Source organism: Lactuca sativa, chromosome 8 (genome assembly GCF_002870075.4).
Source record: "Lactuca sativa cultivar Salinas chromosome 8, Lsat_Salinas_v11, whole genome shotgun sequence".
Classification (NCBI taxonomy): Eukaryota; Viridiplantae; Streptophyta; class Magnoliopsida; order Asterales; family Asteraceae; genus Lactuca; species Lactuca sativa.
The window spans coordinates 78,253,463-78,280,307 of record NC_056630.2 but is presented as its reverse complement, the minus strand read 5'-3'; the positions used below and the strand labels follow the sequence as shown (position 1 = coordinate 78,280,307).

At 31.6% G+C, this 26,845-nt stretch overlaps 1 protein-coding gene, 1 long non-coding RNA gene and 1 pseudogene across 2 annotated transcripts; 1 reads left to right on the top strand and 2 right to left on the bottom strand.

Annotated features, from left to right (window-relative positions):
- Nucleotides 1-308: 308 nt before the first annotated feature.
- Nucleotides 309-8,759, bottom strand: LOC111896092 (vacuolar protein sorting-associated protein 60.2-like; annotated as a pseudogene).
- On the top strand, nucleotides 1,254-2,480 carry LOC111896057 (uncharacterized). The gene is made up of 4 exons (XR_008225700.1): nucleotides 1,254-1,347; nucleotides 1,868-1,980; nucleotides 2,060-2,159; nucleotides 2,227-2,480. It is a non-coding gene; the product is annotated as an uncharacterized LOC111896057 (long non-coding RNA).
- Nucleotides 8,760-12,630: 3,871 nt separating the features above from the next.
- Nucleotides 12,631-24,128, bottom strand: LOC128127771 (receptor-like protein EIX2). Its single transcript, XM_052766458.1, has 4 exons — nucleotides 24,033-24,128; nucleotides 23,561-23,771; nucleotides 16,002-16,373; nucleotides 12,631-15,746 (listed from the first exon to the last, which is right to left on the bottom strand). Exons 1-4 carry the CDS (start codon nucleotides 24,126-24,128, stop codon nucleotides 12,631-12,633), a joined length of 3,795 nt encoding a protein of 1,264 aa, XP_052622418.1.
- Between the last annotated feature and the right edge of the window lie 2,717 nt (nucleotides 24,129-26,845).

Here is a 26,845-nt window from a genome sequence, read left to right as displayed (position 1 = left end):
CCAATTCTTTTTTTTCATTTCTGATGTTAGATGTATGAGAAACAGAAGAGTTCACAGTTTTAGCAATTTGGGTATCTAAAATTCTTGAAGTTTGTAGCGATTTCAATCTAGATTCTTGTAATAAGGTCATCTAATTTATTATTTCCTGTTTTTCTTCTCTTCTATCTGTTCTTGAAGTATTTAAATGCACTTCTTGTTTTTCATTTCTGATGTTAGATTGCATATGTGAAACATAAGAGTTCTCAATTTTAGCAATTTGGGTATCTAAAATTCTTGAAATTTGTTGTGATTTTACTCTAGAATCTTGTAATGAGGTCATCTGATTGATGGTTTCACTGGCACTGCATGTACACTTGGAGCTAAAGGCATATTAAGTTCTTCATTCAGATCGGGCTCATTATCAGGTTGAGTATATGAAGGTACCCCTTCACCTTCAGTTTCTTGACCCATGTCTGCCTCCAAAGCATCAAGTTCTGAAACATTTCCATGAAGTGAAATTAACATTTAAAAAAAGAAAAATAATAATAATGAATTTGTTCTTACCACCCATGAGATCATCTTCATCAATATCATCTGGCACACTAAACTTCTACCAAGAGATTCTTGTATCTCACTGCTTATATCCATCATGTCCATCATTTCATCTTGCAAATTCTAAACATAAAAACAAGATTAAATGGTCTGTAATTACAAAGTATCAAAAGAAAGAGATTCATAATATTTATACTAACATCAATGTCTTGTATCTTCACGGTTTTCATCAATCCTTTCAGCTCTTTGTTTGATCCTATTTGTAGCAAATGCTTGATAATTGTGACACATACTGTTTGCTGAGCATCTTTAATACCTTCTGAAGCGAATGCAACTTGATCCAGGTTGAATGTTTGATTGTACAACATGTCACGTTGTCCTTCATACCTGCTCAAGTATAACTTACTTTCATTATCAACTCTACAGTAGATCCAGAAAGGTTATCTTGCCTTCACTTCTCAGGTATGTTTTTTAATTCATACCCATGTTCAAAATTCAAACATATGTGATCCTTTTTTATTAAACATTTAAAATGCTATAAAGTTTATATGTTATTGTGTTGAAGGAATCGCCTGGTGTACTTCATTTGAAAAAATTATCAGATGCTGGCCGCACACATAATTTGGAAGTCTGTAGGTAAGAAAAACTCTACATTTCCTTCTTTCTTATTATTCAGATTTTACAGTGTATGATTTTATGGTTTGGATTGCAATGAAAAAGATTAGATATGGAGATGCTCAAATCTCTGTCACCAGATTCACCTGAGCAACAGGAGTACATCACAGCCATCCAAAATGAGGATGGATACAACTGGGGGTAATTCTAATTCATGCTCTTTAATTCTTGATTCTAAAATGAGGATGGATACAACTGGGGGTAATTCTAATTCATACTCTTTAATTCTTGATTCTAAAATTTGATTTGTTCTAAAAATTAAAAATTTACTCTTTTTTTTCAATAAAAAGTTATAATCCTGTGTTATGGGGAGTCCCTAAAGGAAGCTATTCAACTAACGCTAATGGTTCATGTCGTATAATAGAGCCTCGCGTTATTGTTCATATGAACTTTTGTTTTCAATAAAAAAAAATTAAATCAAACATGGTTCTGTAACTTTTGTTCATATTAACTTTCTTTTTAACTATGATTACAACATGGATGCACTATGTGGTCCTGATGGTGAACTTCCAGAGAAGTTAAGGAATTTAGAGCCTCGCCTTATTGAGCACATTAGTAATGAGCCTCGTCTTATTCAGAAGCCTTATGCTACAAGTATTTTACAAGAGCAATGGCCATTTATGTAATTTTATCAGTGCCTAAATCTTGTATCAAAATGTAGATTGTACAATTGACAGCATCCGGAAAATTTGAGGAAGCTTTGGCATTGTTTAAGCTACTTGCACCAGAAGATTCAAACCTTCGAGCCTCAAAGTAGTAGTCAATTCATATCAGGTAATATTTATGGACCTGAGAAGTTTTTTGGATATGAGTGGTAAAGTTTACTTATCAAGAGCTTCATCTGGTATGTCAGATGACATGGACACTTCTTCACCTTCTCATACAGTGAAGAGGTTATATCAGATGCTGTTGAACACACCCATGAAAGCAATCGATCCAAAAGATCAAACAAGGTAACAGTTTAACATTATTTAGAGTGAAGAGTATTAAAAATTTTGATATATATTTTTTAATTTTCAGGGGAGAGTCAACATGCCCCTTGACTCAGGTGCTAGAGAGATGGCATCAATATTAGAGAGATGGGATCTCTGGGAATCTTCAAAAGGAAATGGTATGTTACTCTTTGATAATGTCAACATCATTCATCAATTATGTTGTGGGGTGAGTAGACTGCATATAATGATGTTCAAACTTTTATAAAGATTCCTGAATTATATTTGAATTTTCTTTTGTTTACTCTTCATGAAGGGGGTTCTAGAAGCAATTCGTATAAGTTGTACAAGGTACCCTACCAACAAGGCTTTTGCTGATTTTTTTAAGCAATTTGGTCTTCTAGTTCCCGAAGTTTTAAGATCAAAGTAAGTAAAATTGATTAAATCCTAATGGATTTGTTTACTTATCACTTGTTAAGCAATTTGATCTATATATTTCTTACAGTTCAATTGTCGCCATTGATCCAAGTCGACCTCAATCTAGATTAAGGTCACAGTGGGTTGTTAGTTTTATAGGAATGCATAACCCATGTTAGCAATGTATTATTTTTGTTTAACATTTGAATGATCATTTGTATGACATATTATAATTTGTGCAATTTATTTTGTTTTTTGTGTATGAGATTTTATTTTATATTATGAGACATTAAATGTGTCATGTAATTTGAAAATTAGTAAATTTACGTAAATCTATAAATAATTTTTTTTAAAAAAATAAAAATAAAAGTTTCGATACGCAAAAATGTGTGTCATCTTAATTTATGACATGGCCTTTATTGACAGTGGCTTTAATGATACGCATTGCGTGTCATAAATGCGTCGTAAATGCGCGTCGTCTCTAGACGACGCGCAAAAGCGTGTCGTCTCTCGCTATGACAGGGCCTTCCTTGACGCGCATTTGCGCGTCGTTTGAGTGTTTTACGACGCGCAATGAGCGTCGTAAAAGGTTGTTTTTCTAGTAGTGACATTGACCTCCTTCAGGTACCACACATGGGAGGTGCTTTGACGGTTCTGAACATGATAATCAATTTTCACGAAGTTGGCTGACCACTGACCAGAAACCATTCCCAAATTCATCCTGAAAACTAACGAGCAGAAAGAACACATAATTTATATCAAGCGATTCTTTTTATATATTGAACTTCAAGTTAAATTTCCATGGGACTCTAAAACATGGAACGAAAAACATTTCTGTAAAATTTGATGATCAGAATCCCTAATAGAAAATCTCAATTTGTTTATACCTAAAATAGAAATAGAGTGATAATGTTCGATGAGAAACTAAACGGACAAAAGGCACAATCGAAAGAAGGCATCGAGAAATTGAGGAAAATGTTAGAAATAACTGAATTGAAAAGGAAAGAGATGTGTATGAACACATGCGTCTCCTGTGTATGCGTTTCCTAAGTACTTCTTCATTGATCTTCTCTGTATGCACTAGAGTTTTGGTAATGGGGGAGGCAGGGGATGAAACTGAGCAATGTGTATGTGTGTGTATGTGTGCGCCTTTCTCTTGCCTTTATCTCCACATATGGGAAGACTTTATAATTGTTATCAGTTTATCACTAAACCAACCGCCATATGATTGATATGTAGATGAAAGTTTGATAGATGGGAAGACAATAGAATGACGAAACTACATGTCAACACTTTCTAGCCAAATAAAAAAGCCAAATAACAAACCTAACCGGTTATAATGGGTTTGTTACATAAATTAACCGGTAAAACACAAGTTGATTCCCTTCATATGCAAAATAATAATAATAATAATAATAATAATAATAATAATAATAATAATAATAAATAAGATGACAAACAATTTAAAATAAAACTGATAAATTGGTTGGGCTAAAGTGACAATGAAACAAACAGGTTGGGAGCACGTTGAAACTTATCCAAAGTGTAATCTAATACTTACAATCTCTTGAAATGATACACGAAATTGTAAATTTAAATATCGGTATTATGATTTCAATATATCTAAGTCGGAAATGAGATACACGGACTTGTGGATTTGTTAATAGGAAAAGGGAAAATGTCATGTTAGCCTAACGAACTTGTCAAGTTTGTTTTAAAAGGTCACCCAATTAATCTTTTTTGTACATTAAGGGAACGACATATACATTGACCAATTGAAATGGTCCCTTGACCTGTAATAAAAAGTTTCTATGACAAATCAGTAAAAAAAAAAACGGTGAGGTGGTTGCCTAGTCACAGCTGATGTGGCAATTGACTCTGGTCCACAGTCAACCCTTGTTCCCCAAGATTGGACACCCCCTTATATAAATAAAGCGATGTCCTAATGAGTTTATCACGCCCACTTTGTTACCCTTATCGGTCTCTTCGTTTGTTCTTCCTTTCGTTTCCCACTTTGTGAGTCCATCGAACCACCACTTCGAGATCTGCAAGCATTAAAGAACACAACCCATAAATGTTTACTAGAATAATTGCTACAATGCACGTGATGAAACTTAATTGTAAAAAAACATATATGAATGGAACAAGAATGGTTTGACTTTGACTGTAGATAGCAACTAAATTACAACATAAACTATATATGGTGTGTATCTAATACTGACTAACAAAGTATGCAAGTACAACCAGGGACACCCTTTATACCAGAAATGTAACTTCTAGCAACCTTAAAACAGATGTGAGATGAAATATAAGTCATAAGATGAAATGAAGGCATCACCTGAGTGAGTATATAATATTTCTCTTTAAGACTAAACACACTAGGTTTATCAAATGAAGGCATCACCTGAGTTAGCATTCACACACATATCGAGAAGCTGCAAAACAAAGAATCAAGCCAATCAATGCATGATTTTGGGTCAATTATAAAATTAACGACCATAGCTAAACGTGGTGTAGAATATCACCAATCAATGCATGATTTTGGGTCAATTCTTGATTATTTCATCAATAATTGCAAGTTATTGAGCATATTATGGTTTACTCATGATACAATTAACATCAACCTAAAAATTCATTACCGATAAACACCAGTATGTCGGTTTATGTATCTGAGTAAAAGATCGACAGAACATAAAAACTCGCAAGGACCTTGAAGTAGATGTAACTCGCAAGGACCTTGAAGTAGATGTAATCATCGGCGTTGAAGCACCTTCATAAAGATAAATATAGTACCAATTATTGATTGAAAAATGGAAATTTTCAAACTTCATGGTTGGATTCACAAAACAACCACCATGCTTTTTTTTACAAGAATTAGTATACAATACTTACCTAGTTCTTCATGATGTTAATTGGGTCATAAGGGCCTTGTAATGACCGATTGCTTCTTGTAAAACAGCACCCATTTGCTAATTTGTTAGTTATTCCAAAATCAAATGATTTTCGTGAAGAAAAATCACGAATTTACTTCAGAAAGGGAAGAACATAATATTATCCATAATTGAATTGATTACCCAGCCATGTTCAAGGTAAGCTTTTGGACGTTGTACATTGAAATCAAGATCCCATCTTTGCAAAGAGATCAAGGAATTCTACCAGTGAAGTTGTTTTTGTTGAACCTCAAAACTACCAAATATGTAAGTTTTTTCCCGATACATTTGGGAATATTTCCACCGAGTTTATTGTCACCCAAATCTATGACTTCCAAAACTTGTAGATTCCCTAATTCCCAAGGAAGTTTACCAATAAAGCTATTGTTGTTCATAATCCTCTCTAATAAATGAATGTTTTTTTGCCACTTGTCAAATTCTCAAAAGTTTTGCCACTTGTAATTTCATGGGAGTTTTAGAATTATTATTTTCCACTTGTCATTTTTTAGGAATTTTCATTTTTTTAAAATAAAATTTCATATAAGGAAAGAGAATCATTCACTACTAGAAAAACAACCTTTAATGACGCGCAAACAATGACACGCAGTGATTTACGATGCGCAAAAGCGTGCGTCCAAAAAATAATGTCATCTCTTATAAAATTTGAAGGATAGAGGACACGCATTTGTACGTGCCCTGAAATTAGTGTCTGAAAAGAAAAAGAAAAAGAAATACAGAGGACACCTATTATAAAATGGGTGTCATGTAAGTGTGTCGCTTTTATAATTTTTTTAATGAAACACGCGTTTTGAGCGGGAAATGAAATCCCCAAAAATTAAAACCCCGCCTATGTGAAAAATTAAACCCCCCTTTCCAATTAGCAAGAAAGAAGCCTAGAGTCTTCGTCTTCCTTTCTCTCTTTATAACCTAAAATCCATCCTCTTCCCTGTAGCCTTGCCTTTCTCACCGTTACATCCATTGGTGCCATCGCTACCACCACGAATCCCCTATACTTTCCCACCAAATCAGCGATTCAAAACCTAAGTTGATTATCAGGGTTGAACAACCATTCTCTAAGGTCAATGGCTTCAATCTATCGATAATTGATCTGGGAAACTTCTCAGATTTGATAGAGAAATAGTGTAACCTTGCTGCTCTGTCTCCCTATATTTCTCAATCCGATGACACCACGATACTTTATTCTTCCGGTACAACCGGATTGAGCAAAGGAGTGGTGTTGACTCACTGGAGCATAATTGTGAAGATGTTAATGGTGACATCCCATAAGGAATTCTACAAGGAAGGAAGAAGCATGTTTCTATGCGTGCACGTGTTGACACCCTAAGTCGGTCAAAAACCCTTCCCGCCGGTAAAAAAACCCTTCCGGTGGACACCCAAAGTCGTCGCCTTAAGCAGCGCCTCCACCGCCCACCAGGTTTGTCATCGTCTTGATTTGAGAGTTGTGGATGGCTTGGTTTTGCTTGGTCGGCTCTATGTTGCTACCCATTAAATCTTCATTTCCTTTTCCTATTGCCATGGAATCAACAAAGGATTTCATCCCGATTAAAAGTCTTAATGAGAACACGTGTTGAAATTATCTCTTCGGAAACTTCTGCACAAACTGCATCTGGTCTCTTATCTCTTAGTTATCTGTGTTCATCTTTATCTTCTCCAAAATTCAATCAGGTAAACATAGAATCACTTCACCTTCTCAAATCTTGGTTTATTTTTCATTAATGATCCTCTGTATTTGGGGCAAACTTACTTTGCATAGTAATTCCATTTACTATTTATTGTAGTCTGTGTTTTCTCTTACGTATTCTTGTTGTTAAATTTAGACTGTTTGTTTGTCTTGTTGAGTCCCTGAGTAAATGTCTTTTTCCTTCTTTTAGACCATTCTTCTGTAAATTATGTGATCCTATTCACAAATGGTATACTTTTGAGCTTAGAAGTTCATTATAGCACTAATAAAAAGTTGGTTATTTGTTTTTTTCTAATGATGTTTCCAGTTTTGCCCCTTTTTAGGCTGGAAGGGTTGAAGATGGTGAAATGAAGAGGACTTTTAATATGGGAATTGGGATAGTTTTGGTTGTTAGTAAAGAGGCTGCTGAAAGGGTAGTTAAGGAAGAAGGAGAGATGATGTATCTTATTGGTGAAGTGTACGTAGCTCAAAATACAACTGGCAATGTCTTTTTACATGAGGTAGGTATTTTCAAATATAGTAAATCTTTTTTTTTATAATAATTATCATTAAATGATACCTGATTATGGTTGGTGTTTAATAGGGAGGCTAAGAAATTGAGGTTTTTGGATCACCAACAGAAAAGGCCATACTTCAATGGGGGTTAATGTTAGTTCTTAAATTATATTTTTAGTTTTTTTTATTACTCTTATACTGATGAGATTGCCTAGGAAGAAGTAGAGAGAGAAGGCTCTTAGCACTGCCATGGAACACATCCATTATGAGGATGATAATACTCGCTATATATGCATAGGGCTTGTAAACAAGGTAAACAATACCATTATAATCTATCTAATCCTTATATTGGAAAATCGAAAAGTTCATATCCTATATCTGAAGCCTTCCCTTTCTATAGTCTAAACCAAAACCTTTTCTTCAGGTGTTAAATATGCTCTGCTGTTAGGCAGAAGATCCAAACTCAGAGGCTTTCAAGCTACACCTCCCAAGGATACATGATTATCTTTGGTTTGCTGAATATGGAATGAAATGCAGGTTTTAAGATGACACTTTCCCATCTTTCTTTCATTAAATATGATTTCTTTTGTGTGCACATATTAGTATCAGAGTGTATATATATATATATATATATATATATATATATATATATATATATATATATATATGATTTTTCGTTATATAATACAGGGTTACAATGGCAGTCAACTTTGGGATACCGCATTCACTGTTCAAGTAATTATTTCTACACACCTCATCGAAGAATTTGGTCCAACACTAAAAAAGGACACATGTTCATAAAGAAGTCATAGGTGAGAGATACATACATACACTTTCGTGTGATGCTTTCTGTGGAAACTGTCTGGTATTTGTAAATCCCGATGCTTGCATGGCCTCACAACTTGTAACCATCAAAGTCCTAGAGAGGTTGAAGGCAAGGTACTTTAATACTTTATTGTAGTTTTAATGTTCTATTTTTACACTTATAATCGGTGATCAAGTCATAGTCTTTATAGGCAAATAAAACAACCTATTTTGCTCTATGATCAGGTCCTTGCATGCTCTTGTTTTGACCATAGAAGAGTGAAAGGGTCTTGAGTTTTAGGTGATCACTATCTTATCATTTCTGTCACACACTCTCACATTTATAAGGACATTTATAAGAGTGAAAGGGTCTTGTTTTGACCATATCAGCTAATTTTTATTCTGATTTGGGAGACCATGAAAGAGTTGGTAACTTCTTTTCTCCATTATAAATGACTGTCTAAAGTATTCAAGCACATGAAAAGATAGAACATAATTGTGTCCTTTTATTGTTTATTAATTTTTACTCCTTGATAAAGTTATAAAGTATTCAACATTTTCCTTGTAAATTTCTATTATATGAACTCTAATTATTATTTTTGCAGGAAAAAGCTAGGAGAGGATGTGGAAAGTTGCCTAAGGCAGTTGGTTTTTGGTAATGTTAGGAGATCTGTTCGAAACCAAATAACTAAAATGATAAGAAGTCAGGGGTATTTTGGACCATACAAGTCAAATATATTGAAAGGGTTATCATTTGTTGAGGTATATGTGTTTTTACACTCCTTTAACACACTAAATAACATCTTTTTAACTTTTTTTTTTGTACTTGATATGAAGATAAAAGCTTAATTGCACAGCCTCATGAAAAATAGAATTTACAATTTTGCCTCTTACACTCTCTCAACAATCTCTTCCAAGTTTTTTCTTCTCATCTGATTTCCGTTCAAATTCCTTAGGATTGATAAATTTTGTGTGGTTGATATGTTGTCAATTGGCCATACTTTTGATAAGATATATGTTCTTGTGGTATTGTGACTGATACCTACAAATACTTGTATGAATGTGCAAATATATGCATCAGATACGTATACTTTTGTGTTTGATTGTTTGTCATGTGTGCAGCAAATGTGTTTCATTGAGATTTAAAACCCAAAAACATTCTTGCTAATTCTGACTGTAAACTAAAGATCTGTGATTTAGAACCCTAAAACAGTCACAAATAAGAAGATTACAGATTTTTTTCCTGGTTTCACTCCCAATGTGAAAACAGGTTGCACTACTGGGGCACAAGTGGTGAATCCCATGGTGTTCAATAAAAGGAACCAACACCCTTCCGTGTAGTATGCTCTTTTATTCCTATAGACTGTTATTTATCAACAAAAAAATTCTTTTTGACTTTTCTTTATAACAAAAATGTTTTTCTTTCACATTAATAATGTCATAGATTAAGGTAAATGATGCAATCTTAGAATAGTAACTTTATTGTATTCTATTAGGATGCATTTAAAGATCTGAGAAGGGATTGCTTCCACAGTTTGGTTGAGAAACCTCAGTTTACTCTCTTATATTTCAGGTTCTAATTTATATATCCTTCAGTAATTTTCTTTTTATACCCTTGGCTGAGTTAAAGGGACTAATTCTAGAGGTTTTATTGAGCAGCTTTTGGAGTTGTAACATTGGCAACTGTGATTCTGTGCTTGCTATGGCTAGGGGTAGTTGATGGAATTGAATATCAACCAAGTGGAACTGCATTAGAAGTTAGAAATTTACCTATAGTTGTTGGACTGATTGGTTTTTTCTATGGATTCTATTTTTTGTATGACATTAAATTTATGCAATTGATTCTATTTTTTGTATGACATTAAATTTATGCAATGGATTCTATTTTTTGTATATCATATTTTATTTTCTATTATGAAACATTAAATACAAATTTAATTTGAAAATAAGTAAATCTATAAATAATGTTTTTTTTAAACATTTAAAATTATGATACGCAAAAATGTGTGTGTCATTAACACGCGCGTCGTAAGGTAATGACACGCGAATGCGTGTCGTCTTCCGTTATGACAGGGCCTTCCTTGATACGCATTGCGTATCGTAAACGCGCGTCGTAATTGCGCGTCGTAAATGAGCGTCGTCTATAGACGACGCGCAAAAGCGTGTCGTCTCTCTTTATGACATGGCCTTCCTTGACGCGCATTTGCGCGTCGTCTGAGCCTTTTACGACGCGCAATGAGCGTCGTAAAAGGCTGTTTTTCTAGTAGTGATTCTATTAATTTGATAATAAAGTCTAATAAATGCTTTAAAGAATATTTGATTTCTTTTATAAATATTACAAAAGATTATATTATGTTATGTAAAAGTATTATTTTATAAAATATTTAATGATTAAATATTGATATTAAATTTTTATCTTTAATAAACTCGTGTAATACACGGGTCTCACACCTAGTTTCAGCAATATAATAATGAATTATGAGCAATTGAACATGGAATGATACTAGAGAGCTTATTTGAGCATAATCTCATGGCAGATTCCAAACACAATTGGTAATTTTCACCTGATACAATAGACAAATTTAATAATTTATTGTTCCATTAAAAATATAACCAAAACTGCAAACAAATTTAATAAAAAGAATGTTCAAAGGCATTTTAATATATATAAACTTACAATATTTTTAGATAAAGGGTAAGATGGTAACTTTACTTGGAACATGACCAAAATTGCTATAAAACATCAAAATAACCACCAAAATTGCAACAATTTTTTTTATTGTTTTGGAACAAAAATGCTTTTTTGAGGATAACTAGTCAAATCTATTCATAAGAAGTCTAATTACTTTCACGGTAGACCTCACATATGAATTTGAAGTCGATAAAGTAGCCCCCAAAGTTCACATATTTGTTCTATTATTATTTTTCACACTGTATTAAACCTTAAACATTGGGCTCCTTTAACTGAATGCAACATTCATTTTATTTATTTGTTTGTGTTTATTATTTAATCAGGCTGTGGTATATATTAGACAATGTGTTTTCAAATTATATGGTTCAGGCAAAATATTTTATCCACTTGAAGCAATTCAAAGTACACAACAAAACTCACTAGTAATTAACATGGTTTAATGGAGGAGAGGAGCAATCATGAAGAACCATGCGATGATGCACTCAAAATGATCTAAATTAAGAAACAAAATGTATAAAGTAAACAACAAGGGTAAGCATGATACAATATATGAAAAACTTAAAACACATAAGTAGAAAGGGGGATGGGTCAAGAAAAATCCAAAATGAAAAAAACTGACAAAATATCATAAACTTAGAAATAATATAGTATCAGAAGTGACTTTATGACCCTCTTTAAATCTATTGTCAATGATGATATGCCTTGTGGAGGATTACATAACATAAATGATGATGAGAAAAACATAGCTATCCTATCCTATCCAAAACCAACCTACTCTTCAGGAAGGGTAAAATGGACCACAAGTTTAATGCAACAAATACATACAATACAATTTCATGTTGGTCAGAGTGATTGTCTGTATAGAGTGAACACCATACAAACAAACACAAAAATATGAAATTAACCCTAATCTAATCTCATAACTTGCAATCTCATGAGAATATAATAAAACAATCAACCAAGATCACTGCCATTGCAGATTCATACTAGACCATAGTCTTATCTAAAAACCAAATCCAACAAAAAAAAAACTCCACCTTTCACCCAAACATCCTCTTTCTATACATGAAAAACTAGAAATTTTACAAATGAAGAAAATAAATAATGAGTCAATTACATGGTTCTTACTTACTTGGACCAATGCAGATGAAAACCGAGGGATGCAACAGCATGTTGGGAGTGAGAGCAGCAGCAGAAGGTCGAGAATTAAAAAGAAAAAAAAAATCTACAACTCAAATACATAGTAATCTAAATCTACAACTTGATCATGTATAAATACCAAATCCAAAAGAAATTTTGTAAATTAGCACCTCTAAACAACACTGATATCACAAAGGTCATACAAATACAAAATCCAAATAGTAATACATTAGAATAAGCATATCTCAAAAGCAAAACTATCACTGATAACATGCATTCAAGAACTACTTGCATTCCACATGATCTATGCAGCTATTCTCTTCCTCTCTTGAACTTGGCAACTCTTACCACAACTGCAACGTATATCTTATCCATGGTTTCCTCAGCAAACATGAAAAGGTTCCATCTCCACTGCTTCTTGAACATCAGAACTCCAATAACACCCCAAAACCCTGTTCCAAAACCACTCATTATATCCACATAAAACAACCATACCTCCATCTTCTCATCAGCTGCTTTGTATTTCTTCTTGCTTGTTGTTGTTGAATCTTGATGATTTGAGCAAGTGTTTGGCAATGGAGGTCCACATAGATGTTTGTTCCCAGCATATATTGATGGATCAGTAAGCGTCTGCAGTTGATTTCCTGTTGGAATTTGACCCGTCAAGTTGTTGTGTGACAAATTCAAATGGCTCAAAAAAGTCAAAGCTGCCATGCTTGGAGGGATGCTCCCGCTCAACTTGTTTTTTGAGAAATCAAGAGTTTCCAACTTCTTCATCTTTCCAATGCTGTCTGGAATACCCCCTCTCAGATGATTATTAGACAGATTCAGACCCACCAACATAGAAAGTGTAGTTAGCTCGACCGGTATTTCTCCCTCAAGTTTATTGCTTGAAAGGTCCATGTTATAAACCATTCTCCAAGTTGTTGTATATTCAAGATCAACACCTTTCATGACCTGAATCACATTCTTATCATCATCGATATCTAAAAAATGCTCAGATATCGAGTGACTCACAACCATGCCATTTAAGTTTCCTACACACGGAGGGATGGTTCCGGTTAAGTTGTTGTATGCAAGATCCAAAATTTGAAGATTTGAACTTTTGCAAAGAGATGGAGGAATTCTACCAGTGAAGTTGTTTTTGTGTAAACTCAAAACGACCAAAGATGTAAGTTTTTTCCCTATCCAATTGGGTATATTTCCATATAATTTATTGTCACCCAAATCTAAGACTCGCAAACTTTGTAGATTCCCTAATTCTGGAGGAACTTCACCAGTAAAGTTATTTTTGTTCAAATTTAACCAAAATAATGATGAAATAAGAGCAATTGAGCTAGGAATGGCACCAGAGAGCTGATTTGAGCTTATACTCATGATAGCCAAACCCTGCAGATTCCCCACACAGTTGGGAATTTTCCCACTTAACATGTTTCTTGAAAGATCAAGCCCTTCCAAATATGTTCTTCTGCATAATGACCTTGGAATTGACCCACTGAAAAGGTTATATTCCAGAAGTAATAGAACAAAAAACCCATATACATCATCATTTTTCGCATTAGGAAGGTTTTTCAAAGATCCGCTGAGCTTGTTGTGAGAGAGATCTAAATAAGAAATGATGGGCATCTTCCGCAGCCATGTGGGCAGCGGCCCCGAAAGTGTAGCATTGGACAACTCTAACCTCTTAAGTTTCCTCTGATGTCGAAGCCACTGCGGAAATCCATTCCCGATATTGCAAGAGCTGAGACTAAGATATATCAACTGGAATGGAGGTATCCACCCACATGAAACATTGAATGTCAGCTTAGTGTTAGAAGAAGCATCCAAGTACTTCAACACTGAAAGATTAGCAAAATGGGCTTCGGTAACCGCTCCTTCTAAAGAATTGTTAGAGATATATAGAGTACGGAGTTTGGCAATTTGCCCAATTGAAACTGGAATGGTCCCATCCAACAAATTAGATCCTAGATCCAAATCTGTTAAAGATGCTAATTTTCCAAGGGATTCTGGAATTGAACCATTCAATTGGTTAGAAGAAAGGACAAGTTGGGTAAGGTTCCCAAGGAATTCTGGAATGGGACCAGTCAACTGGTTTTCAGATAGATCAAGTACTTGTAAAAATCTTAATCCTGTTACAGATTCAGGGATTGAACCAGTCAGTTTGTTGTATGATAGATCAAGGTCTCTTAAGTTTGCCAGTCCTCCAAGTGTTTCTGGAATTCTACCTTTTAAACTCCCACTTAATTCCAGCAACTCCAAAGAATATTGGGAGCATTCTGATGCATTTTTTGGTGAGTCAGTCATTTCCATATCAAACTCATTATCTATTACACTTAATCGTTTCAGGTGGCACTGTCTCCAGATTCCAACATCCTCAATCTGCTTAAACTCGTTACCAGAAAGATGAAGCTCTAGAAGTTTAGGCATAATAGGAACCGATGAATTCAACATGGTATATGAAAGGTCAAGGACTTCTAGGGAGCTCATGTTTGTCAATATAGATGGAAATATGCTTCCAAGTGGATTATGGCTAAGATCGAGGTGTTGGATGTTAGAAAGTGTACTGTAATTAAGATGTGGAGAAAATAGATGCGTCTTATCCAGCCCACAACCTGACAAATGAAGCTCTGACAAAGAAGGGATCATGCTTAGTAGCTTTGGAAAGTTCCATGCCAAACTAAGATTAAATCCAGAAAGACTGAGGAATGTTAGGGATGTCATATTTTGAAGAAGGTCAGGGAGTGGACCTTTGAAAGAATTGTAGCCAAGATCAAGGTGTTTTATATTAGGAAGTATTCTACTGGAATTAAGAAAAGGAACAAGATTAACATTGGAAAGTCTACAATCTGACAAACTTAACTCTTTTAAGGAGGGAATCATGTGAAGCATCATGTCCCAGTTTTGTGCTCCACTAAGATCCACATAACTCAAGTTGAGAAGCTCGAGTGACGAAAGGCCAAAAGCCCATGCCATATCATCTGCCTTCAGCTCATAATCATTTGAACTGAGATCAAGAACCTTTAAATTAGAAAGATTTCCAATGCGAGGAGGAATAATACCTTGAAAATCAGCATCAGAGAGATTGAGGTAGGTCAGCTGTTTCAATGATCCAATGAACTCAGGAATAATACCATAGAAATTATTCCCACTCAAGTCGAGGTATTTGAGATGCCTCAACTCTGCCAAAGAAGAGCTCACCTTATTACCAGATATGTAGTAGTAATCATCTGCTTTGAGATGAAGGCGTTGAACATTTCCAGTGACACCATCACACTGGATTCGTTCCCACATGCAACACTCATTTCCAACCCATGATGACAACATTCCAAAAGGATCTTCAACACTCTGTTTGAACTTGAGGAGAGCAACTCGCTCTTGCTCAGAGCAAATAAAACTAACATTTCCAACCCCCAAACAAGAATATGTGGCTGCAAACAAAAACACACATACGAAAATGAGATGGAAACCCAAACCCCTCCAATTCCCCATTATCAACCCTAACTTAATTTTAGTTTAGAAGAAAATTGAAGTAGGCAGATGAGTTGTGATGATGAAGTGATGGGCTTATGATGAAGTAACTAGTACATTTATAAAGCCATAAATTAATGAAGAATAACTTGTTGCAATATTGGAAGACTTGGAAGTCAATTAAAAATTTGGGGAAAATGACTTAGGAATAATACCTTCAAAACCAGCATCAGAGAGATTCAGGTAACTCAGGTGTTTCAAGGATCCAATAAACTCAGGGATCCGACTTCCTTGAAAATAATTCTGACTCAAGTCGAGGTATTTGAGATGCCTCAACTCTGCCAAAGAAGAACTCACCTTATTACCGACTAAGAGGCAGTAGTCATCTCCTTTGAGATGAAGGCGTTGAACATTTCCAGTGACACCATCACACTGGATTCCTTCCCACATGCAACACTCATTTCCAACCCATGATGACAACATTCCAAAAGGATCTTCAACACTCTGTTTGAACTTGAGGAGAGCAAGTCGCTCTTGCTCAGAGCAAAGGACACTAACATTTCCAACCCCCAAACAAGTATATGTGGCTGCAAACAAAAACACACATACGAAAATGAGATGGAAACCCAAACCCCTCCAATTCCCCATTATCAACCCTAACTTAATTTTAGTTTAGAAGAAAATTGAAGTAGGCAGATGAGTTGTGATGATGAAGTGATGGGTTCTTATGATGAAGTAACTAGTACATTTATAAAGCCATAAATTAATGAAGAATAACTTGTTGCAATATTGGAAGACTTGGAAGTCAATTAAAAATTTGGGGAAAATGACTTAGGAGGGTAATTATCTTAATCGTTTTGTTTACATTTAGGTAATTTCTTTATTTTTGTATACATTTAACCATTTAACTTGCTATATGTGTTCACATATTGGCAATGTCACCGGCTATAGCAGGTGACAATACTAATATGTGAACAAATTAACAAGTTAAATGTATACGAAAAAAGAAAATTGTCTAAATGTGAACAAAACGAAAAGTTAATTACCTTCATAAGTCATTTTTTTCACTTTTAATAGCGATTTTATTTTTTATATTTGTTTGTATTATTTTTTTTTTCAAACGTTATATTTAAAATATCCATATTTTCCTAAATATTAATTAAATATTGACCAAATTTAAACTATACTTTTTAATTAATAAATATGTTTTTGTTTTGTAAAATATTTTATATAGCTAGCCTCTTAATCTCTTATAAATTTTTTTTCTTTTGTTTTTAAGCATATACAATATTTTTAAAGTAAATAGTATCTAACAATAAAATTAAATAAATCAAATATATAACAATAAGTATAGAGGGTCTTTTAAAAAATAAAAAGAAAATATTACTTAGCAAATAAACACAAAAAAAATCTACATAATGTAAATGTTTTAAAATTATTCAAACATTTTAATAATTTTTAATTAGAAGTTTACAAACTTTTAAGTTTTTTAATACAACATTTTAAACTAGTATTTAACAAAAGTATTTTAAAATGTTATAAAAAATATTAAATTATCATATAAAATCTGTGAAACACTTTAAAACTGTTGTAAAAGAGAATTTAAAAATAAATGTATGAAAGTTATAAAAAAATTATATGGAAATGTAATTAAAAAAACAAGTTTAACACATTTATAAAACATTTTGTTTAAAAACACTTGTATTAAAATTATATAAAGGAGTAAAAAAAGTTTAAAAAAATATAAACAGAGATTAAAAACATTGTATTAGAAAATCCGTAGGAAAAAAATATCATAAAAATGTCGTAAGAAATTATAAAAAAAAATTAATTTTGTAAAAAAAAATTGTTCACCTTTAAAAACTTTCTTTTAAAAATTTGTAAACTTCTAATTCAAAATTATTAAAAAGTTGGAATAATTTTAAAACACTTACAATATATAGATTTTTTTTATTTTTATTTGCTAAGTAATATTTTGTTTTTATTTTTTTAAAAGACCCTCCATACTTATTGTTAAATATTTAATTTATTTAAATTCATTGTTAGATACTATTAACTTTAAAAATATTGTATATGCTTAAAACAAAAAATTATAAGAGGCTATATAAAATATTTTACAAAACAAAAACATATTTATTAATTAAAAAGTAAAGTTTAAAATTGGTCAATATTTAATTAATATTTAGGAAAATATGGATATTTTAAATATAACATTTGAAAAAAATAATACAAACAAATATGAAAAATAAAATCGTTATTAAAAGTGAAAAAAATGACTTATCAGGGTAATTAACTTTTCGTTTTGTTCACAGTTAGGCAATTTTCTTTTTTCGTACACATTTAACTATTTAACTTGTTAATTTGTTCACATATTAGCATTGTCACCTGCTATAGCCAGGTGACATTGCCAATATGTAAACACATATAACAATTTAAATGGTCAAATGTGTACAAAAATAAAGAAGTTACCTAAATGTGAACAAAGCGATAAAGATAATTACCCTCGTAAGTCATTTTCCCTAAAAATTTGTAACCACAAACTTATATGCTTATGCAAGTTTTCTTTATCTCAATCACAAAAAGTGGTTTACGGGACAAGACTATTCCACACAGCACATGCAATTCTATTTCACCACAATCTTTTAACAAATTAGAATTGAATAAAATGCAGTATTTGACAAATAAGCATTTCCATTTCAATAAATCATAGATACATTATAAATATTTTTAAGTGATAGTTACAATTATAAGCTGGGAATTTAAAACCGTAACTAAATATGAAACTGTTAGATGGGTTGAGCATGTCAAATGAGTGGAAATCTAATGCTTACAAGCTTCTAAATCACATTATTTAGAAATCATGTTATTATTTTGATATTATTATTAAGTCTAAATAAAAAAAACAGTGTTTAAGATTACTAATCGATATGTTCACACTTTATTATACATAAGAAAGTTCATTTAGTTTTATTATTATTTTTTGAAAATACTGGTATCAGACCTTGGCCTCCTAAATTACATGCAATATTCAGTTTGTTTATTTGTCTTATTTTATTATATGAAAATAATAATTTTAATTCATCACAACAATATTATAAGTTGCAAACTAAGCAGTATATCATTCATTACTACAGTATTCAAGCGTTCTAGAAAATGTGATGAAACAAGTTTATCCACATGCTTTTGGTCTTTGTCTATATTTACTTTTCCCCCAAAATAGGCATGGAAATCAATGTTTAATTTGTATCCACCAAATTTTATTTTTTGCTCATGAGCTAATATTTTCCAATCTCTTGAATCACATTATTTATAAAAACTATATTATTATGTTTACAGATTAAAATACACAAACTTGTGAATTGAAAAACAATATTATTGTTTTAATATATTTAAGTAGAAATGATAGATTTACTTGGGAATTTGTTCACAAGAAAATGATACATAAGACTTTGAAGTCAACATGGAAGTCAACGGACAATTTGTATCCACAAACTTGTATTCTTTTGGTCCAGGTTCACTTTTAATTTTCTCTTAATCAAAATAAGTGGTTTTGGTTCAAGTTTATTCCCCATAGCACTCGTAATTACTTGGTCACAAGTCTTTAACAATTTATGAATTGAAACCTATATATTGACAAACAAGCATTTATGTGTTTGAGAAATCAAAGATAGTTTATAATTTTTTTTAAATCATTGTTCTATATTATAAAGTTGATTCTTAGTTTTAACGATTTAAAAAACTAGATACAACAGAATGAGTTGTTTTTAGTATTATTTGATGTAACAAGGTTAATGTGTCAAGTAAAGGAAACCTATTTTAATTTTTGGTTTTTTAGCATGTTCTTAACAGTATGCTAGAGAAGGGGACAAAACTTGACATTGCACTTTGTGGAGTGTATATGACAATAAATAAAATTACAAGTTGCAAACTAAGCAGTACATCATTCACTGCTACAGTACTCTGGTGGTCAAGAAAAGTTGTGATGAAACAAGTTATTGTGATGGAAGACTTGGAAGTCAATGGAAATTTTGTATCCACATGATTTTGTATTCACAAAATTGTATTGTTTTGTTCATGAGCTAATACATACAATCTCTTGAATCACATTATTAAAAAAAATATATCATTATTTTTATATATTAAAATACACGAACTTGTGAGTTTAAAAACTATAGTATTGTTTTAATATATTTAAGTCGGAAATGATACGCATACTTTGAAGTCAATGGACAATTTGTATCCACGAAATTGTATTCTTTTGGGCCTGGTTCATTTTTAATTTTCTCTTAATCAAAATAAGTGGTTTTGGTCCAAAGTATATTCCGCATAGCACATGTAATTATTTGGTCACAAGTCTTAACACAGTATTGACAAACAAGCATTTATGTGCTTGAGAAATCGAAAATAGTTTATAAAATTTTGTAAATTATTGTTCTAAAATATAAAGTTGACTTTTAGGTTTAACGATTTAAAAAACTAGATATAGCAGAATAAGTTCTTTTTATTATTATTTGATGTAACAAGGTTAATGTGTCAAGTAAAGGAAATCTATTTACATTCGGATAATATCTTTTATGCTTATCTACATTCTGTATAGCATGATTGTCTGCGTTTTTATAGCTTTCCTTGTTTATTGTATTTATACCCTTCTGGGTAATCCTTTGAGATCAATATATATAAAACCTGATAAAACACCATGTTATATAAATTACAATGTTCAGGCAGAGTCTTGCCATGTGATTCTTATTTTCCTTGTCAGGTGATGTCTTTATGGAGGTTTTACATTTTTTTTTATTTTCTTAATAGTATGCTGGAGAAGGGTACCAGACTTGACATTGCATTTTGTGGAGTTTATATGAAAATAAATTTTAATTTATAACAGAAAATTTACAAGTTACAAATATGATGACTATGTAGCCCATGCATGTGATGTGTCAAACAAGTTATTGTCATGGGAGACTTGGAAGTCAATTAAAAATTTGTATCCACAAGACAAGACTGCATGCTTATAGTCTATCTATATTTACTTTTCCTTTGACCAAAACAAGACATGGAAATCAATGTTTGATTTGTATCCACAAAATTGTATTACTTGATCCACAAAATTTTATTACTTTGGACATGGACTATTTTTCTTTTTAATTCTCTCAGTCAATGAAAGTGATTTTTGGCTAAATCTATTCCCCATGTCACACGTAAATGCATTTGCCCACAAAAACGATATATATGATGGTTTTAAGAGTTATCATAATTAAAGATTATAAACTTGATTTTGAAATTTAATGATTTACAGAAATACCTAAAATATATTTTTTTTATTTTAAAACTTATTCAAAGTGTAATCTAATACTTACAATCTCCTGAATCACATTATTTAAAAACTTTATTATTATTTTTATGTATTGAAGTCAAGAATGATACATGAACTTGCGAGTTTAAAAAACTACATTATTATTTCAACATATTTAACTGGGAAATGATACACGAACTTGTGAATATGTTAGCAGGCCAATAGTACATAATAGTTCTAAATAGTTTCACGGTAGACCTCACATATGATTCTTAAAGTCCACAAAGTAGCCCCCAAAGTTTATGTTATATCTTTGACACTTGGGTTCCCTAAATTACAGGAAACATTCGGTTTGTTTATTTGATTATTTTATTAAAGTGTGGAGTATACAAGACATGGTGTTTTTCAACTATTACAAGGTTCACATAGATAACTCACCCACTCGAGTTAGAAAAAACTGACCTGTAACATGGTTATGAGTATAATATATGATGCATCTTCAATGACCTAAAGAAACAAATCAAATAAAGTAAAGGGCAAGGTTAGTCCTTATCTATATATACAATAAAACCCTCAAAACACATAATAAAATTAAAAAGGGGTTACCCTGCAAGAAAAAAGTAAAATTAAAGAAACAAGGAAAGCATCATAACACAAGAGGTAATGAATACATAAAATCTTTTTCATGCTCTGTGGGTTCAACCAACATTAATATAATGATAAAAAAAACCTACAAAATGAGAATGTTTTGGATAGCTAAAATGCATGTATAACCTACATTAAAGTAAGTAATTAACGACATGTAGAACTTTTGAAAGCCCACTAGTCAGCAGATTTAAAAAGAGTAATAATATCTTGCAAGAAATTACCTTTCCAATTAAAATGGATTTTGCATTCTTGAAGCTATGACCAAATCTTTGACATTCGCCAGATGCCTATTTGCAATGTTTTCACCTGATAAATTAATTGACAAATTTAATTTGTTGCTCTGTTTTATAATATAAGCTACTTAATTAATAAAACAAAAAGAATACTCAAAGACATTCCAATAAAGACTTATGATTGTAGACTAATCCATCTGAAAGTGTATCTCAATTCAAGCCCGATCCCTTTCCTAAACCAAATTGAAACTTAATGTATGTACTACAGAGGCATTGTCTGGGTATTGAATTCAATCTCATCTCAAGCAACAACATTATAATTATATACGGCATTTCTACTAATTGATGCTATTCTTTTTATTCTCTTGTCTTACATTCTAGATATGTTTACATTTTGGTAACTAATAGTGTTATAGGAATACAACATTGAATGAAGAGCTACCTTGAAAGTTTTCATTCAACGACTTTGAAGTCAAGACAAAACTATATAAGCAAGTTCAATTTCAAACATATATACCCCTCACTACATAGTACATACACTCTTGCCATAACTATAAAGTATAAAGTATAAACAATCCCCAGTTGTCCTTCTTAATTAAGCTAGAAGTAGTATACCATATATCCTAAATTTGCATAATATTCCACAATTCAATACTAAGTTGGTTGTTTTTAAGTTTTAACAATACTCTACTATATAGTATATACATATACCAGAAGAAAAGTAAACAAATTAGTCAAACAAAAGTCAAAGCTGGAGTCCAAAGTCAATAGAAGTAAGTTGTTAGAATGTAGCTCATGGGTTAGTTACACAGCCATACAGTTACTAGTCTGACTACATATAGAGAGATTGGAGAAGAGATTAGATCATTCTTGAATTATATTTATAGTCATCAAAATAAACATTTTGTCTAGTAATCAGTATGTATATATAAGTAATATGTAACATCAATATTAATTAATTAATTATATATCAGTTTATAAAATACCCAACAAGTATGCCTCAACCCACTTTCCTATCAACAGTCATCAATATCTGATAATAATATATTACAAGGTCGTATAGCCCCTCCAATATGTTCCCTATGTAATCAAAACCTTGTTCCAGCTATCATTTGGTTGATTTTTTACTTGATTTAACATCATTCCATAGTTTTAGCATATGTATATATATATATATATATATATATATATATATATATATATATATAATATTTTCATTTTTATTAACTAACATTATCTAATTCAATTTAATCACCATTCCCCAATTTAACCCGGAATTGACAAAATTAGGTCACTAAACACTATCTCAAGTCTCAACTCAGCTTTCTTCTAACTTAGTTCTATGTCTTGTTTTAGCTAAAATCCCAACAAATGATCATCTTACAACCATTACTTTAACACAACGTAAAAAAATCCAAATTAAAGCTTGACCACAGAAAAGTCAAATCTGTCAAATTAAATATTTAAGTCAATGCCGTTATATAATATTCTTCCAATAATTCAAGTTTCTAGTGACGTTTTAAGATACAAATCTTTACCAAACTGTGAATGCATCACAAAAACTCCAACAATTTCACAATCTTTACTAGGGTTTAGATGTTACCTTCACAATTTGGTTTCAAAACTGAAATTGGAGAGTTATGCGGTCGTTTCTGATCATCCCGGCCACCAATGACCTCTGCCGGCCGCCGCCGCAACCACTGCCATCTGCAGCCACCCACGGCGGTGCTGCTGGCTCCATCGATCCCAACAGCTATTTGCTGCTGCCTTGCGTTTTTTTTTCCTGCTTGTCTATCTCTTTTCTCGAAATAACCCTTTTATTTTTTTTTATTAAAGACAAAACTAGATTATACCCGCGTTAAACACGGAAACGGATAAATAAAATATAAATATATATAGATATTGCAGAATAATTATAAAAAAATTAGGATTATTGATATTATTGAAATGTGTATAAAATACACTGAGGTTGGTAAATATATAAAATCGTTGAAGGACCTCTTTATAGACAATATTTTTTGTTTTATTAGTTGAACGACCTTCATCGCCACAAATTACCTTCAAACCTTTTTTACCTGTGACACCGGAAACAGCAACATATAGTTAACAATGCGCAAAACGGGTCTACGCAAGTATAATCCAACGTTTGACAATGTACTTTCAAAATACATTGTTCTTTTATGGTTATATTGCGAAATAGAATTTTTTATTTTAAAAATAGCAACTTATTTATGTTTATTTGAAATGAACCACATAACCCCCTCCTCCCCACCCACCCACCCACCCCCACCCCCCCCCCCCCCCACACACACACACACATACAATATTAAATATAAAAAAAAAACTCTAACAAAGAAATAGAAAAACATTTATGCTTCCTCAATTTAGATATTGCCCATAACTCATTAAAAATGTTAAAATACATAATTGGCACAGAACTTACTTGTTATTATGAGACGAATTAAACAATTTAAACAAATGATGATTTTTTACTTTTATTTTATGACAATGATAAAATAATTGAAAAATGAATGCTTACTTCAAGACATCTGCGGACGTTTGAGTAAGGTCTATGGTCTTAACTACTGAGTATTCATATCTTTCACATATATCTATTAAATGGATATTCAAAATGAATTAAAAGGTCATTGCTATTTCTTGCCAATTTAGAAGTATGTTTCGACCACTTTTGTATCAGATAAAAAACATATAGGTTCTTTTAGTATTACTGCAATCCTACTTTCATATAAAATTACTTTTTTCAAATCAGACCAAACTCGGTGTTTTTAAGCATTATTATCATCATATATTATACATTCTTGATAGTTTTTAGAAGTTAGTTGCAATTTCTCATTTCTTGATACTAATCGGGTTTAAATTTTGAAGCCAAAAACTATAAATAATGGAATTAAATTATGAACAATATTAATTAGGGTTAATGATGACATAGATCGTCAAAAGGTGTCTTGAAGGAGATGCTTGCTTTAGTTTGTAGAGATTTGTGTGAAGCCAAAAAAGAGGTGTGATAATTGGAGATGCAAGGAAGAGGCAATACGCAAATTCTAAGAATCCATGAGAAAAAGGAATCACCTTATGGTGCTACATTCTGTTATGAACACACAAAACATCAATTGGAGCACAACCATTGACATGAAGAAGAAGAAGAAGAGGATTGAGGAATTCTGGTTTAAGAGAAAAATAGAGGAGAAAGATGTAGGCGGTTATTCATGTTTTTGGCCAGATTTATGGAGAAACCGATGTCTCATATATAAATAGAATGATATGCTTTAATTGATAACATAATTGTTGATTTTAAAGATTCTACAATTAAATGTAATAATGCCCGAATTATGAAATATATTTTCAAAAGTATGAATAGATTCTATAATTAAATATGAGTAGATTCTATAATTAAAGATACCATAATTTAATGTAATTGTGTATGAAATGTAATTGATAAATTTAAAGATTCTATAATTAGATGTTTAAATTCTATTTTGAGAAGATGATGTCATCGATTTGATCTAATGGTGAAAATCATATGATTGAAATACAATCAATGGCCTTGATTGCTTCATTGGTGAATTAAAGGTTCTCTTTCAATAATATTTAGAAATTAATGGTTTCCTAATAAAAATGGATTTTATATTAATGGTTTGCTAATATTAACAGATATATATTAATGGTTGATATTTAATGTCTTAATTGAAATGGTTTTCAGTAATATGTTTTAAAAGTTGACTATTTTAAAACCTTTATAACCGAAAATTCAAGATTTTAAAATAGGGGAAATTTATTAAAATTAAATACATTCTATTTCAATGGATTTAAGTTAATTTTGTTTGACAATTGGAAAACTTTTATTAGAATTAAATACATTCCATTTAGGGAAGATGATGTCACCAATTTGATCTAAGGGTGGAAAACATAAGATTGAAATGCAATCAATGACCTAGATTGTTTCAGATGATATCATAAGATTTTTGTTTTAATATATATTAAAGATAACATAATTATTGATATGCTTATTTAATGAGTTTTTTTTTTTTAAGAAAAAACTAATCAGGTTTAAATTTTGAAGCCAAAAACTATAAATAATGGAATTAAATTATGAACAATATTAATTAGGGTTAATGATGACATAGATCTTCAAAAGATGTCTTGAAGGAGATGCTTGCTTTAGTTTGTAGAGATTTGTGTGAAGCCAAAACAGATGTGTGATAATGAGATGCAAGGAAGAGGCAATACGCAAATTCTAAGAATCCATGAGAAAAAGGAACCACCTTATGGTGCTACATTCTGTTATGAACACACAAAACATCAATTGAAGCACAACCATTGACATGAAGAAGAAGAGGATTAGGGAATTCTGGTTTAAGAGAATAATAGAGGAGAAAGATGGAGACGGTTATTCATGTTTTTGGCCAGATTTATGGAGAAACCGATGTCTCATATATAAATAGAATGATATGCTTTAATTGATAACATAATTGCTGAATTTAAAGATTCTACAATTAAATGTAATTATGCTTGAATTGTGAAATATATTTTCGAAAGTATGAATAGATTCTATAATTAAATATGAGTAGATTTTATAATTAAGGATTCCATAATTTAATGTAATTGTGTTTGAATGTAATTGGTAAATTTAAAGATTCTATAATTAGATGTTTGAATTTTATTTTGAGAAGATGATGTCATCAACATGATCTAATGGTGAAAATCCTATGATTGAAATACAATCAAGGGCCTTGATTGCTTCATTGGTGAATTAAAGGTTCTCTTTTAATAATATTTATAGATTGCTAAAACGGACTATGTTAAAATTAATCGGTGGTTTTGAATTATAGATATAACAAATTTTCTAATCCCTTTGCAGAAAATAGCT

Excerpts from the sequence above, each read along its gene's own strand:
- LOC128127771 (XM_052766458.1), bottom strand. The coding sequence starts at position 24,128 with ATGTATTTTGAAAGTACATTGTCAAACGTTGGATTATACTTGCGTAGA. Across the intron at positions 23,772-24,032 it reads TGCTGTTTCCGGTGTCACAG|GGTTATTTCGAGAAAAGAGA; the intron begins GTAAAAAAGGTT and ends AAAAAATAAAAG. Across the intron at positions 16,374-23,560 it reads TTTGAAACCAAATTGTGAAG|CCACATATACTTGTTTGGGG; the intron begins GTAACATCTAAA and ends TTTTGTTTGCAG.